The sequence below is a fragment of the Rhineura floridana genome, chromosome 3 (assembly GCF_030035675.1).
Source record: "Rhineura floridana isolate rRhiFlo1 chromosome 3, rRhiFlo1.hap2, whole genome shotgun sequence".
NCBI classification, from domain to species: domain Eukaryota; kingdom Metazoa; phylum Chordata; class Lepidosauria; order Squamata; family Rhineuridae; genus Rhineura; species Rhineura floridana.
Window position 1 is genome coordinate 155,506,631 of NC_084482.1, and position 16,991 is coordinate 155,523,621.

Here is a 16,991-nt window from a genome sequence, read left to right on the forward strand (position 1 = left end):
TCCTTTTTACTGAGTCAGACTAGTGGCCCATCTACCTCTGTATTGTCTCCACTGACTGGCAGCAACTTTCCTGGGTTTCAGCGAGGGGTCTCTCCCTGCCCCACCTGAAGATGTGGGGACTGAACCTGGGACCTTTTGCATACTAAGCACATGCCCTCTACCACTAGACCACAGCCACCTCCTATACTGTTCCAGAGAGCTCCCCACCCTTCAGAACAGATTTTCAGGAGGTACAGGGGGCTGCAGCGAGAAGGAGAAATCTGCTAAAACTGCTTCTCCTCCTTCCTTTTTCGGGAGTGCCCCATGACTGGAGTTCCCCTCATAAGGTCTCTGAATCCACTCCTCTATGTTCCAGAACTGCTAGTGATATAAAAACAACACCACAATAAAGAGGGTAAACCTGCTGTGACTGGCAGAGCTATCAGCAGTGAGTTTTCTGTTCGGCAAATATTGGTGTGTGGAACTTGAAGGTATAGGCCAAGGTTTCAAATATACTAGATGCCCCTCTTTTCAGCTGAAATTGGCTCCCAGTGTAGCTTACAGTTAAAACCCACACGAAGGCACAACATAAAATTAGGAATATGTTGGTGGAGGAGGGGATGCGTTGCAGTGTCTTCCAGCTCCCATAAGTTGGTGATACAGTCCAGATGCCAAGCTCTTCCCTTCAGACAGAAGGGGAAAATAAATAAATAAATTGCCTTCTCTACTTCCAGTTTTTAAGTGGTGAATCCTTAGTATTTTCATTGCTTAAGGAAATGCTGGCCGCCAGCTCCCTGCAGACCCCCGGCACGGAGATGCCGCCACTCAGCCCGGACAACCTCCTGGCAGCCTCCGAGGACCAGGGAGCGCCCCTGCAGCCACCGCTGCCGCCTCCTCACCACCCGGCCTTCGTCCACCCGCTCCAGTACTAGTCCTATCCACACCCGAGCGCCTCCGGCTTCTTTGAGGAGAGCCTCCCCTCCCAGGCCTCTGCCCTGGGGGGGCTGCTCACCCCAACCTCCTCCTTGCTAGAGCTGTTGGAAGCCAAGCCCAAGAGGGGACACCGCTTCTGGCCTCCCAAATGTACGGCCATCTACACCTGCTGTTACGCCAGCTGCAAGAAGATCTACATCAAGAGCTCCCGCCTGAAGCCGCAGCTCTGGACCCACACATGTGGGGGGCGCCTGCTGGGTTGCCTCACAGCCTTCCTGCATCTGCAGAGACTCCCTGCTTGGCACGTGGAGGCGCCCTGCCTCCATCTCCAACGTGGTAGCGTCCTGTTTGTTTCCGAGGTGGCTTCTGCCACCAGATGTACCTGAAGTGGGGCTTCCTGTAGCCTAAGCCCGGGGGGGGGGTCTTGGCTACGGTGGCTGAACTAGTAGTTTCTGAGTTTGGGGGACAGGAGGGGATAGAAGAAAACCTATATTTGAGTTGTATTGTGTGTTGCAATTTTTATCGTATTGCTCTATTTATTGTATTGAGTTTTGCTTGGTATGCTTTTGTACTGTTATCTTTATTCTGTATATATTTTTGAGATTTTTTTTGCAAGTCGCTTTGAGTTTCATTTTGGGGAAAAAGTAACTAATAAATATCATAAATAAATAAATAAATAAATAATCCTGCTTAAAGAGGGGATGCTAAATCACAGTATCTCCAGAGCCAGTGTCTGTACTTAGCCTGAGGAAAGCTGAACTATGGACCTTCTTGCCACAAAGCAATTGCTGTGGCATAGAATTCAGCTGATGGTAGAAAGTTTGAAAACCCCTACCATAAGCTGTATTCAAATCTATTTACAGCTCCTTCACCCTGTCTCCGTATGCCTCTCAAAGTATTTTTACTCATCTCCTGTAATTTCTTCTTCCCCTCTCCTTTCACATTTGCACTGTATCTGCTCCCACCCCAAACAACCAGTTTCTTTCACCCTCCTCCTCTTCCATTCATTCCATATCTCTTTATAATTTCCTTCAGTGCCCCCACAGGTCCTTTCCCTTCAGAGAGGGGAACTCCCTTTCTTCCCCACTACCTTCTCAGTTTCCTGGCCACCTGTGCGCAGCATGTGGTGAGTTGATGGTGCTGGCATTGATCTAACTCAAAGGCTATGGCACGGCCAGAGGATGGAGCAGGGTAGGGCAGGCAAGTGAGGAGGCACAGGGCAGGCTGCAGCACTGAGGGCTCACTAGAAAGTGGACAAAGACCCAGTGGTGGTCCACAGCCCACCATTTAAAACAGGCTGGCTTATGGAATAACTGCCAGAGAGGAGGAGCAAATTGTTCATGACAAGGAGAGACACTTTCAGAGGCAACTGAATCTTACTCTGATTTTGAGGAGTGTAGAAAAAAGACTCACCAAGCAAGAGGGCGGCTATGAATGCTGTCGTCAAACTGCTGGCACACAACATGGCTGCCTGGTGCAGTTCCACAGACCCCTTGGACAAGGCACCAAGAAGAACTGCTGCAATTGCTGCCAGAAGCCCCACCACCGTGGCTTGTAACTGTTGAGCAAAAACAAGGGAGGACAGGAAGTCTCAGGAGCTCATGGTCTGGTGCCAACATGCAAGCATTCCTGCAGGCATGTGGTCTAGGTAGCATAAGGACAAATGATAGGTGACATGCAAAGGTGCCAGAAAAATCTCAAACTTTTTTTTAAAAAAAAATCAAAAGCAGCTTGAAGGGGGTGGAGAAGTAACAGCATCTGCATGTGTGTGTGTGTGTGAGAGAGAGAGATGCTCACTTAACCCTTTCCCTGTCAGCTTCCCCCCCTCCACTTTCTTTTCTTTTCTTTGTAGGGTTTCAGACACATTTCTGAGGGTAGACGACACATGTCCGAAATCTCCAAAATGGAAGTGTGTGGTGTGGCTCTTACCCTAAGTAGCACCGAGGATCCCATTAAAAGTAAAGTATCTTTAGGTTGTCCACAAAAGCTTGTTGCTGCCCTCTTGTGGGTGAAAACAGATATTCTATATCATATTTCTACATACACTAAATTGCTCTACAAACACATCAGTTTTATACCACATTAACTGTACCACTCAGAAAAAATGCAAAGAGTGGTAGTTTGGTGAGGTGTTATAGATTCCTATTCCCACTTCATCAAATCAAATCTTTAATTTGCGGTCAAAGACCCATATCGACTGTAGATACAAACAATTTAAAAGAAAATAAAAGAGATATACAGTATACTAGAGAGTACCATACATTCTCATTTAAATGTTAGCACGTATTAACTGAGCGGCATATAGGAATTTAGCAACTTGTATAGTAATTCCTTTATCTAAACCAGAGAGAGCAAAAACAATCATATCATCAGGAGATTGGTAAGAGGAAATTGGGAATATAGAGTTAAGAAATTTATATCTGATCTGAGTATAGAGGGCACATTCAAATAAGCAGTGGTAGATAGTTTCAATACTATCAGTTCCGCAAGGGAAAATGCGGAGATCATATGGAACTCCATTAAATCTTCCCTCGAGAATTGCAGAGTTTAAACAGTTAAATCTTGTTTTAGAGAAAGCTGAGCGGAGTTTAGGAATAGTGAGAAAATGCAGGTATGGAGCAATCTTACCATATTCAAACGATTTAAATGTAAAGGGGAACATGTTTTCGCAGCCCTAGTGATTGAACTCTGATAGTCCATATCTTTAAGGCGAGAGCGAATTGAGACTAAGGCATCACTTGGCGAGTATTGAATTAAATGTGCTTTAGATAAGCACATTTTCAGCATTTTTAGTTCAATTTTAGTATTCCAGAGGGAAGGGCTGGAGTCTTTCCAGTATGCAGAAAGAAGGCTCGGCAAATTATTAGAGGAGATTTTTACCCAATAATTGGCCGTCATTAGCCAGGCCTGGCAATCCAATGAGGAAGACCACATTCAAGCCTAAGCGCCGCTGATGGAGTGCATCTCGGAACACCTAACAACCGGCGTAATAGACTAGAGAGAACTGCCTCGACTGTATTATCCATAGAATGGATCCAGAGTGGAACTCCATACAAAAGTTGGGGTATGATCTTATAGTTGAATAATTTAAGGATTGCTGGAACAAAACAACCTCCTTTGTAATAGAAAAACCGAAGTAAGTTTTTAACAGAATATCTTGCTTTCGATACTGCCTCTTTTATGTGCGTAGTCCAGCCCATAGAAGAATGAAAAATTATCCCTAGATACTTATAATGGGCAACTTGATCAATCTGACAGCCGTTAATTTTCCAAACAGGGAGATTTCTTCGTTTGGAAAAGACAAGAATTTTGGTTTTGTCCAAGTTTATAGAAAGTTGGTTCTCGGTACAATTTGATTTCCCCCCCCCCCACTTCATAGAACTGTTATTTTAGGATTTGAGAAAATGACTGTTCAACCAGCTTTAATTCTGTAGTGAGGATATGACCAAGTTATTACAGCTGTTGGCAAATGTTTCCGTTGATAAAGAAGTATGCAAGCTTGTGAGTTGCACAGCTGCTTTTCAACTCTGATTTGCAATTTTGTGTCACAAGATGATGATTGTTCCTTTACCAACAGACATTGGCCCTCCCAAATTTAATCCATTATCCTGTATCTTTAAAAGGTATTTGAGAGAATTAACTTATTTAAACTGATTAACCTACTTACTATACAATAGCTCCGTTCAATTGCTAAGAATATTTAAATAAAGACGACAACTTCTCTTGAACAAACAATGTATCCTGTAAAAGGAAGTTTCCAGAATTCAACAGGACTTATTTTCATATAATATGCTTAGGATTGTATACAACCGGGCCCAGAAAGATAGTATATGTGCTCAAGATCACACTGGGAACTGCATAAACAAAGAAAAACTACTGTGGAAGTCTGGCTTAAGCCTTGGCTATTTAGTTCTCTGACAAGGCTTTGTACCAAAAAACGAGGCCTCGAGCACTGGCTGACACAATTTGCAGGTACTCTTAAGCCTTGCAGCTTGCCCCACTCCATTCACCCATGGGAATGACCTCAGGGTGTATAGTTTGACTATTTACTATCAAGACATCTCAAGCAAAAGTTTAGATCGACTCACCTGAATCAGGGCCAAATTACAGGTAGCCATTCTCCACTGTTCCTGGGTATCATCCATCCTTCCAATATTAGCCTGGAAGGCAGAAGAAGAAAAATGTAAATCTTACACACTGACAGGTAAGAAAGGGGAGAACACCCGCTGCAAGAGGGTTTAACTGTGGCAGGTACCGGTGGTCACTATTCTCATTTTTGCCCTTTTCTTATTCGCCACAGCTTCCCACATCTGCCCCTGGAGGGCATGGTTTTCTTTTTTTCCTGTCAGCAACATGAACAGGATCTAAAGATACTTGTGGAGCCAGACTATCAAGGACCACAGTGTAGTACAAGGTGCAACTGCAGTCTGTGCAAATTCCACACAGGTGCCCAAGGCATGGAAGAACAAAACAGCTTTTTGGGGGGAAAAAATCTAATACATTTTTAAAGCAATCTAAGTAACTGCATCTTCGGTCAGCAAAAACTTCCACAATAATAAAATTCTGTCAAAATGAACTTATACATATTTCATTAATGGCTAAAGAAGTAAATAAAACTTAGCACATAAGTGGGCACTTGATGTCTTGATGACTAATATACATATATTTTATTTTTCATTCAACCAATAATGAAGAATATGCCTAGTATTAGGTATGACTAGGTCTAAAATGATATCAAGCCTGGCTCCCTACAGTACCTAAGATCTGAATATGGGCACATGTGGATTGTGATTTTTTTCTATCCCAGCTTGGGCTTGCACAAAAAAATATTGCTGGCTCCTCAGAAGTAATTCCTTACCTTACCCCATCCCACAATGAAATACAACTGTAGCAATATGAGAGGTTAACCCAAAACTATCCATTCTCTCATGCAGGGATGGGTGCAAGGTATATCTGGATATATTTTTAGATGGTTGGATGATCTGCAGTAAATTAGCATGGGTTGTAATTTGGTCTGGAGTTGCACAGGCTTTTTGCTTTTGTTTGTTTAGCATTTCTCCTAAACGTTCAGTACAATATTCCACGTAGGGTCAGCCTTACTGAAATGTCTTGTCTTTTTTCTCCACCAGAGGCCACTCAAACCCCATCTGCACTGTACATTTAAAGCAGTATTGTACCATTTTAAACAGCCATGGCTTAGCCCAGAGAATCCTGGGAGCTGTAGTTTGTTAAGGGTGTTGAGAGTTGTAAGGGGACTCCTATTCTCCCCACAATTCTTAGAGTAGTCAATCCCTCTTCCCAGCAAACTTGGGGAATTTTAGCTCTGTGAGGGGAACAGGAACCATTCAGGAACCAGGAACATTCAGCCATTTGGAGTGCTCTGCCATTTGTTTGTGGCGGAATCAGCAGCAGCATTCTGCTTGAACCCCCCCCCCAACCCAATTCCCCAGAGACCAGTGGAGTTAGTAGCTGCATGTGCACTCCTCCTCTGGCCTCCCTGCTCAGCTTTGAGGCACTCTGGCAGCTTAGAATCATAGACTAGTAGAGCTGGAAGGGGCCTAAAAGGCCATCAAGTCCAACCCCCTGCTCAATGCAGGAATCCAAATCAAAGCATTCCCGACAGATGGCTGTCCAGCTGCCTCTTGAATGCCTCCAGTGCTGGAGAGCCCACTACCTCTCTAGGCTTCTCTTTCCATTTCCAATGAAACCACTGCTTCCAAAGTGATCAGCAATGGCACCACTGGTTCTGGAGCACTGGTGATGACTGCCAAGTATTCTGGAAGCAGGGGTGCAATCAGGAAGAGAGAAAAGCTACTGGAGCACCTTGAAACAAGGCATGGGGGAAGCTGGCTCAGTTAGAAGCTCGTACCTCAGGGCACCTGGAGTGCCTTGAAGCTGCAGTTCGCAAAGGCTTTCATCATGTCTTGCCTTTTCCTACGGTTGAAGGAACCCGGCTCCATTGAGAGCCACCTTGAAGGGACAGTTTCTCAAAGGTGCAGCCCCCTCTATGCTACTGCTGAACTGAGTGAAGTGGAGAGGGGAGATCGCATGGAGGGTGTCAAAAATAGCTAACTTTGGTCAAGCAAAAATGGTTCAACCAGAGAGAATTCTGGGAGCCTTGTGGATCCCTGGGACACCCTGCTGAGGAAGATCCACGACTCAGTGCCAGACAGGCAATTTGCAAATGTCAAGAAGATGCAACTGAACCTTATCTGTTATCTCTTATTTGCTTCCTGAGATCAAAAGTCAGGAAAAGGGGATATTGCACATCAGGACCCCTGGGTGGGACTGTCTAGCCCCCTTATATTCAAAGGAGGTGGTCACGGAAGGGGCGCTTAGGGTGGCTAATTGGGCCCCCTCTCTGTTGACTGCCAAACTCCATAAAAATCAAGGATGATCCTTCAATTATTCCCTATTACTATCTACCTTTACTCGTCTAAGGATTGCAGTAAAAGCCATTGGGAACCAGGCTACTATAGGGTGAGTAGAAAATTTTAGGTTAGAAAGCTTTTGTTATGTTCTTTTGTCTGTATTGAATCTCTCACCTTTGTTATTCCGATGTATCTCTCATAGCCCGGTGAGGGCAATTAGCTTTAAAGAAAGAAATGCTGCTCTCTTTTTGTATATAAACTACCCTTTTATATATGGTGTGTATTGCTTGGGACTAATGATTCTAAAATTCAATCTTTGATGGAATTACTATTGATTACTATTGATTAGTGTGGATTAATGCCCTAGAGCAGAGAGTGTAACCATAGGTCTGCTCTAGCATCTCAGTTAGCACTCTGATGGTCCCCTTCCTCAGAGTAAGAAGCTAAGAAAAAGGGTGGTGGCAGTTTCTACCATAATCCTAATCCTCAAAGAGGGAGAGTTTGCCTGGGAAGTAGCAACCCACAGGAGTTGGGACTGTTCTCGGAAGCAAAGAACCCCCTAGGGGTGCTGAGGTCAAGGGACCCCAGGGGGGCAGTCTTTGACAAAGGGGAGTTCTGAACATCCCTTCCAGGCAATCTGAACATCCACTACTCAGCTGGTACAGCTGAGTGGTATCTATGTTCTGTAGTGTGTGTGTGTGCCCACTTTTCTCTTGGGCGTGTCCACTGTTGGCATGTAGCTCCAGAAGTGTGGCCAAGAGGAAATGCGGCCCTTGGGCCAAAACAAATCCCCCACCCCTGGAGTATACTGTACTGAGCTAAATGGACCAATAGTATGGCTCAGGGTAAGGGGGCTTCTTAGCATTATTTCTGGTATAAGAAGCACACAGTATGTTGGTGTTAGCGGTAACAAATTGTCACTTAATTGTCATCAGATTTAGGCAGCCAATGGCAGCAAGCCTGTAAGCAAAGTTGTTTAAAAAAATTAAAAGAAGGAAGGGGAAGGAGCAGGAGATCCAAAGCCCACTGTAAAAGATCTGGAGCTCAGGCCCCTTGGGCTACCCTGTACCAACATCAGTTTTCATGGATGAGCAGCTGAGGAGACACTTTTGATTACACCTCAAAACAAGAGTCATGAATTCATCTCTGCATATTAAAAAATAAAACAGTCCCAAGGTTGACACTTACAGCAGTAGAAAGTCTAGATGCCAAGGTCATTTCCAGGTTGCCTTTCAATCCAACCAGGGCTGGAATCAGGATGAATATTTCTGTGATTGTCTTAAACACTTTCCAGTGCTGAGAGAAAGGGAGAGGATGTTAATCCATGGTGATACCAACCACAATCTACTGTACACACACACACACACTTTCCACTAAGATTCTCCAGCAGCTTAGAATTGCATACACTGACTTTTCAGAGTGGCAACACAACACTAGCTCAGAGAGATTCTGAAAACAAAATCTTTGAAATTCCCTGCCAAAGTCTAAGTAAATCTGTTCACCAAAAAGTTGTGAAACAAGCTGGTATTGTTCTATCACCCACAATATATATATGTCACAAAAATTAAGACAGCTTCTCTTATTGGACCACCTGTTTCTGAATGTAGAGGTATGCAAGTTTAGTAGGCATACAGAATTCTTCATCATGGAATAATGTTGCGTTTGTGTCATGTGAACCTATTGGACAGTACCAATGACATCACTTACTCCTCTTTCCACATACCTGTGTGACTTTTTTTGGGGGGGGGGATCATTCAGACAAAGTCATTAAGGGTTCCATGTTCTCTCATTGTACACCTTTAAGGAGCAACCACAACCTCAGCTTTAAAGCAAACAACAACCTTGAAGATCCCTTGCCTGTCAGTCAGGACAGAACGCCCTGGGCTAGATGAACTATTAGTTTGATTCTGTATATTATTATCCCTGACTATCAACCATGATGGCTTGGACTGATAGCAGTTTTAGTACAACATCTAGGGAGCTAAAGGTTCCTCATCCCCAGGATATATTTCTCTGTATCTTTATTCCAGGAAGGAGGGACAAAATAGTTGGCTAAGGAATGGTGAATGAGAGTGTGTGTCAAAGAGCCACATGTCTGTATTTAATGCCAGCTGATCAACCTAATGGCAGAGAACACAAAATTTTACAAAATCAATTGGAAAGGATAATAGAGGTTGAGTGAGCCTCAGAAAATGAATTGGATGGAGCCAAATGGACCAATACATTGTTAACAGCAGTTAAATAGGAGGAGCTGCACAATGGCCCTTGGAAGAATGTGAACAAAATGAAACAAAATTAGATGACAATATAAGATAGCAAAGGAGAGTCTGAATTTAACAAGTGGGAACCTGCCAGGAATTTCTGGAGACAGAGCATGGAAAGCTCATTTTCTTATCCTTTCTTTCTCCATCTCCCTCTTCTTTCTGGTCCCCTGCCTTTGTTCTCTCTCTCTCTTGCACCCTACTCCACTCCCTACGCCCTTCTTTCCTCAGTTCTTGCCACTTGCCTGCTTCTCCCTGCTAATTTATCTATCTCCTCCCATGCACCTACCTTCCTCCTCTCAATCTACCCCCTGCCCACCTTTCTCCCCACCAAAGTTCCCTCCACTAACCTCTTGCCTCTCCCCAGCCCCTCCTCATATAGCTTCTGTCTCCTTCTCCTTTTAGTTCTCTCCAATTTACATAGTCGATGTCCAGCATCAGACATAAACACACTCTTCTTCTCATGGGACGGTATGAAGGAGTTGCCTGCCTGTTGAAGGATGCCACCCAAGAGTGTTGCAGAAGCCTCCCAGCTCCTAGGAGCCCCACACCAGGAAAAACCCCAAATGTGGCATGATGCTCTGCTGCTGAAGATATCCCCTTGAACCATGAGGGAACTGCTCACGAACCACACAAATCTGCATGATTCCAAGAGAGCAGATGGTGGAATGACACCATTTTTTTTTTGCAAGGATAAGCAATCTCCATAATCAGTCTCTTACCCTGCAGTACAGACTTCCCTCCCCAGTTTTGGCTTTCTGCACTTGCAAATTGATGTAGATGTATCAAATTTGAAGGAAATGAAGATGCAGATCAGAGCTGATGCTGCATGAGAGAAAACAAGAGATGTCTTAGTAAACAAATTGGGAAACTCAGGCCAAATATAGCCCCCAGGCCTCTCTATCTGACTACTGGAACTCTCCCCAGGAAACACACCCCTCTCCCCAGACCACACCCATTACTGGTTCTTTGCACACACACACCCTTGCGTGTTTTTGCCTGGCTGGAATGAGATCTTATCATGCTTCTTGCTTGTTTGGATGGATGGATGGAAGTAGACAGTTGCGCAAGTATATGTCAAAAACAGTCTACCGTAGAAAGGTAAAAATCACATTTATACTCTGACCCCTTTTGCCTCTGGCTTCTCCCACCACTGACATGTGGACTCCAGAAGGTTGCCCAGAAGGGAGTGCGGAATATAGACACTTTCACAAAACCCCAAAAGAAGGTGCTATGTACATCAAAAGACGTAAGAGTTGCGGTGACCTGGAACTTGTTCCCAAGAAGAACAGAGGGACCTCTGATCCAGCACATTGAGAACTGTGCCATTTGCCTGGAGCACATATTACAGACATTATCAAAGCCTTGGCAAGTGTCATTCGATATATTGACTACTATGGGCATCAAGCACTAAGCTATGTATTCACCTGAGTACTAGAGATGCTGAAAGGAACAGAACTGAATTGAAGAACAAAGCATTATTATTATTATTATTATTATTATTATTATTATTATTATTATTATTTATTAAATTTATATACCGCCCGACTAGCAATAGCTCTCTGGGCGGTGAACATAAAATAGTATAAAAATACAATGAATAACAAAATAATATTAAAATACAATCAACAATACAATAAACATTATTAAAATTAGATCAATGTAACTTAAAATGCTTCAGAGAATAGGAAGGTTTTGACCTGGCGCCGGAAGGAAAGCAGAGTCGGCGCCAGGCGTACTTCCTCAGGGAGACTGTTCCATAGTTCGGGGGCCACCACTGAGAAGGCCCTAGATCTTGTCATCACCCTCCGGGCCTCCCTGTGAGTTGGAACCCGGAGGAGGGCCTTCGTAGCAGAACGTAGTGCACGGGCCGGTTCATATCGGAAGAGGCGTTCCGCAAGGTATCGTGGTCCCGCACCGTATAAGGCTTTATAGGTTAATACCAACACTTTGAATCTAGCCCGGAAACATATTGGCAACCAGTGCAAGCTGGCCAGAACAGGTGTTATATGCTCGGACCGCTTGGTCCTTGTCAGCAATCTGGCCGCCGCATTTTGCACTAGTTGTAGCTTCCGAACTGTCTTCAAAGGTAGCCCTACGTAAAGCGCATTACAGTAATCCAAACGTGAGGTTACCAGAGCATGTACCACTGATGTAAGGTCCTCTTTACTCAAATAGGGACGTAGCTGGGCTACCAACCGAAGTTGGTAAAACGCATTCCTAACCACCGAGGCTACTTGAGCCTCAAGTGAGAGGGAAGAGTCTAAAAAGACTCCCAGACTACGAACCCGGTCCTTTAGGGGGAGTGTAACCCCGTCCAGGACAGGGTATATATCCACCATCCGATCAGAGAACCCGTCCACCAACAGCATCTCAGTCTTGTCTGGATTGAGCTTCAGTTTGTTAACTCTCATCCAGTCCATTGTCGAGGCCAGGCAACGGTTCAGCAAATCGACAGCCTCACCTGAAGAAGATGAAAAGGAGAAGTAGAGCTGCGTGTCATCAGCATACTGATGACAACGCACTCCAAAACTCCTGATGACCTCTCCCAACGGCTTCATGTAGATATTAAAAAGCAGGGGGGACAAAACTGACCCCTGCGGGACCCCATATTGGAGAGCCCGCGGTGTCGAGCAATGTTCCCCAAGCACTACCTTCTGGAGACGACCCGCCAAGTAGGAGCGGAACCACTGCCAAGCAGTACCTCCAACTCCCAACTCCGCGAGCCTCTCCAGAAGGATACCATGGTCGATGGTATCAAAAGCCGCTGAGAGATCAAGGAGAATCAACAGAGTTACACTCCCTCTGTCTCTTTCCCGACATAGGTCATCGTACAGGGCGACCAAGGCTGTCTCAGTGCCAAAACCGGGCCTAAAACCCGATTGAAATGGATCTAGATAATCAGTTTCATCCAATAGCGCCTGGAGCTGGCCAGCAACCACCCGTTCCAAGACCTTGCCCAGGAATGGAACATTCGCCACTGGCCTGTAGCTGTTAAAATTGTCTGGGTCCAAGGAAGGCTTTTTCAGGAGTGGTCTCACCACTGCCTCTTTCAGACAGCCCGGGACCACTCCCTCTCGTAAAGAGGCATTTATCACTTCCTTGGCCCAGCTACCTGTTCCATTCCTGCTAGTTTTTATCAGCCAGGAGGGGCAAGGATCCAGTACCGAAGTGGTTGCACGTACCTGTCCAAGCACCTTGTCCACGTCCTCGAGTTGAACCAACTGAAGCTCATCCAACAAAACAGGACAAGACTGTGCTCCGGACACCTCACTAGGATCTACTGCTATAACTTGAGAGTCTAGGTCCCGGCGGATACATGAGATCTTATTCTGGAAGTGATCGGCAAACTGATTACAGCGGGCCTCCGATGATTCCACCCTGTCCGGAGGGTTTGAATGGAGAAGCCCCCGGACAACTCGAAAGAGCTCCGCTGGGCGGCAAAGAGATGATTTAATAGTGGCAGCAAAATGATGTTTTTTAGCTGCCTTCACTGCTCCTACATAGAGCTTAGTCGAAGCACTAACCAGCGCATAATTGTATCCGTCGGGAGTTCGTCTCCATTTCCGCTCAAGCCTCCTCCTATCTTGCTTCATCGCTCTCAGCTCCGGAGTATACCATGGAGCTGTATGAGCTCTACAAAGGAGAGGGCGTGCAGGAGCGATCGTGTTTACAGCCCGGGTCATCTCCGTATTCCACAGAGCGACCAGGGCTTCAGCAGGAGCGCCAGTCCTATCAGCCGGAAAATCCCCCAGAGCCCTTTGAAAACCTTCAGGATCCATTAGTCTCCGGGGGCGGACCATTTTAATAAGTCCCCCACCCTTGCAGAGGGAAGAGGTTACTGAAAGTCTAAACTTCAGCAAGCAGTGGTCTGTCCATGACAAAGGGAGTGTTGTAAAACTCCCCACATCCAGATCACTTTCCCCATGCTCAGTAGCAAAAACAAGGTCTAGAGTGTGCCCCGATACATGTGTTGGACCACTAACATATTGAGACAGCCCCATGGCTGTCATGGAAGCCATGAAGTCCTGAGCCGCGCCAGACAAAGTGGTCTCGGCATGAATGTTGAAATCCCCCAGTACTATTAGTCTGGGGGACCTCAACAATATATCCGAGACCACTTCCGCCAGCTCAGTTAGGGAAGCCATTGGGCAGCAAGGTGGGCGGTACACCAAAAGGATTCCCAGCCTGTCCCTCTGGCCCAACACAAGGTGTAAACACTCCAGGCCAGTAACTGAATGAACATGGTGCTTGGTGAGTGAGATGGAACTCTTATAGACGACAGCGACCCCACCTCCCCGACCCTCAGATCTACCATGATGCTGGACCAGGTACCCCGGTGGGCAGAGCTGAGAGAGACCAACTCCTCCCTGCTCACCCACCCAGGTCTCGGTTATACATGCCAGATCGGCTGCCTCATCCACAATCAAATCGTGGACGAGGGAGGTTTTATTATATACCGATCTGGCATTTAATAACAGCAACTGGAGATCTGAGAGATGGCTGATAGGACTACCAACGACCTTGCGGGTGTGGGAAGGACCGGAACAAGGCACAGCCACAACATGTCTGGACCGCGTTCCCCTTACCTGGCACGTCCTTCTCACAGCGCCATACCTTCCTTTGCCCGTCACTACGGCAATTGGGGCCCCCTCAAGTCTCCCCGCCTGATGGATAAAACTCTCTCTGAAGCACATACTACAACTAAAATATACAACAATTAAACGTATAAAAACAGCTATATATACAGCCATATATACAGCATATAAACAAACATACATTCATATAATCAGGCACCCATTCATCTCAAATTGCATCAACACACCAACAAAAAGTAAAAAAAAAGAAAAAGAAAGGAGCAGCACAGCAGCAGCAGCAGCCTCTCCTTCCCTTGGGGCGATGCTTTCTTTCTCCTGCAGGGCCTGGGTCTCCCAGGCCACCTCAGCCAGCCGGCTTATGTATTATTATTATTATAAAGCTTTAAGAGATTATTATTATAAAGCTTTAAGAGATAAAAGGAAGAAACATAGAAGGAAAAAGCACTGTATTAAATGGATAGTTGTATGGGTAGTGCAAGCAAATTAACTTTAGCTTCCTGGATTACGATATATGGGTTCAAAAAGAAGGACTGGATGAGAAAAGTAAGCTAATTTCCAAATTCGACACTTTGGTGATAACAAAAGGAACACAAACATGGAGGTGTGATATCCTAACCATCTTCTGGACATGTTCCAAAGGCAGCCTCTATAGTTCATTTATTTACAAGCAATAATGGAGAAATCAAATAACCCCAAATTGTTCATTCCTTCCACAGCCTCTTTGGAGTATGGTTATTCTTCCATGGATTGTTATGTATGACACACAGCCATAACTATTTTTAAAAAGCATCAGATCCAACCTTTACACAAAAAACCCTAAAAATGAATGCAAGTATTCTGAATTTAGAATAGTACCATCAACTGTATAGGCTCGCACAGCGACCTCTGCATTCATTTTAAAATGTAGCCAAGGCTTACTCATTCCTCTCCTGCCTGCGCCTTTTAATTTCACTTTCCTCATGATGCTGTTTAGCTCATAAAGTGGTGGCGCGCATGGGCTGTCCTTTTGTAAAGTGGATACTGTACACAGAGTGAGTAGTGTCAGATAATGTTTTTATTATTTTATGCTTGGTTATGGCAGGGTTGGAATTTGTTCATATACTTGGATCCAATACAGTCACCTTCTGCATGTCATCTTCTAATGTGGCCCACACATGGCTTGCAATCCTGCAGGATGGCTATCAGTTAACGTGGAACTCATAAGTGTGATGTCACCTTTGTGGCACATGAGTCTAAATGTTTAAAATGACTCATGGTCCATGACATGTTACACCTAGTATATGGTGTGTGAGGCTATTTCGTGGGATGCTGCTAATTAAATTACAGGCACGGAGCAAAGGGAGGCCTACCCTTCCACTCTCCTGTTGCAGTCAGAACAATAATTGCACAGCTAGGCATCTTAGGGAAAAAAAATTCCTATTAGCACCAAGAGGAATTTCCCAGCCCTTCCAAGGTTCCTAGCCACATGCTGAGGGGGGAACGTCTGTTCCAGTTGTGGCTTGAGTACGCAGAAGCAAGCCTCCTCTCACCACATGCTGTATTTATGGTAGGGATCTCCCTCACCCCACATGTAATCCAATAAATAAATAAACATAGCTACATGCTACTCGTTAAGCATAATGTTTAATTTGACCCTGAGGGTGACATAGAAAAACATGGCAGGAGAAGTGGCAAGGTCAGTGCTGCCAGAGAGATAATTGTGCATGCTTGATTTCCATTCTTTATATGTAGCGTTTGAACTAGCTCTTCCTTCTGTTTTATGGCTGTGCGTCAGCAGATACTTGAGGGAAGGCAGCATGAGCATTCTTAGCTGGCTGAGAATTTCTACAAGATTCTCCTTAGCATTATCTCTCCCCCCCCCCAAAAAAAACCCCCACAATCCTGCAAAACCACTGGGTGCCATTTCTATCAGGATCAGAAAATTACAGAGAGAGAGAGAGAGAGAGAGAGATGGAGAGAAAATGGTAATCCCAAATTAATATAAAACTATACACTTACATTACCAAGATTAATGCATAATTCTATGAAATTCCCACTGACGTCAATGGGACATATTCCCAAAGCCTTGTGCACAGCGTTGTGGTGCAATGGAATGATATTTCCTAGTATGGGCACGATGACACATATGAGGGATTGGCATGAGACTCCATGGAGCAGTGACAGGGGGCCACCAACAGACAACGTAAGAGCTTCTGCCTAAACATTAATTTGTAAATTACAAAATGAAAAGAATACCTCTTTCCTCAAAGTGGTCCAATGAGGACTGGGCAAGCTCACTGTCCTCTAGGTAGCATGGATTGTTGAAGTCTGTTGAGTTTCAGTTAAAAAAAAAATTAAAGGGGAAGAAAGGAAAGTGAGTGGGGAGGGAGAGAGAGAGAGAGAGAGAGAGAGAGAGAGAGAGAGAGAGAAATGGCCTGCTTGAGCCCCTAACAGGTAGAATGAAATAAAGGTCAAGGGCTGCATCTCCCCACCACTCCACCATGTGGAAAGGAGAGGTAAAAATAACCCTCTTCCCTGTGCTGTACCACTCAGGTTCAGGGCGAAATGAGTACCTTCCTGCACACCTAGCACTGAAATTCAGAGCTCAGTAGTCTGATGTTCTACTTGGATGGGATTTCCCAAACATTTATAGCCTCCCACATGATACCCGACCAGGCCCCATCTTGTTACTATTATACAACTGATCAGGAGGCTCTCGTATCAGTTGAATCTCAGCCAGCTGCATCTCAAAAAGAAATGAGAGCTCTTTCCTCTGATACTCAAAGGATACTCTTTCCACTAGACTCTCTTTAGGACTCTAACATACTCACCAAAGACACTTTCCTCAGCACTCAGCACACAACCCTTAC

General features: G+C 45.1%; 1 protein-coding gene across 6 annotated transcripts in view; it reads right to left on the reverse strand.

Annotated features, from left to right (window-relative positions):
• SLC41A3 (solute carrier family 41 member 3) overlaps positions 1-16,991 on the reverse strand; it is a 60,699-nt gene that overhangs the window by 23,112 nt on the left and 20,596 nt on the right. For 5 of the 6 annotated variants that reach the window (XM_061618405.1, XM_061618406.1, XM_061618407.1 and 2 more), the window contains 3 exons: positions 8,472-8,579; positions 5,001-5,072; positions 2,326-2,470 (listed from right to left, as the gene is read on the reverse strand). In XM_061618405.1, the coding sequence (XP_061474389.1) occupies positions 2,326-2,470; positions 5,001-5,072; positions 8,472-8,579 (325 nt within the window). Of the gene's footprint in view, positions 1-2,325; positions 2,471-5,000; positions 5,073-8,471; positions 8,580-10,266; positions 10,370-16,991 lie in introns of all 6 variants that reach the window. The other variant, XM_061618408.1, reaches the window with a different exon arrangement.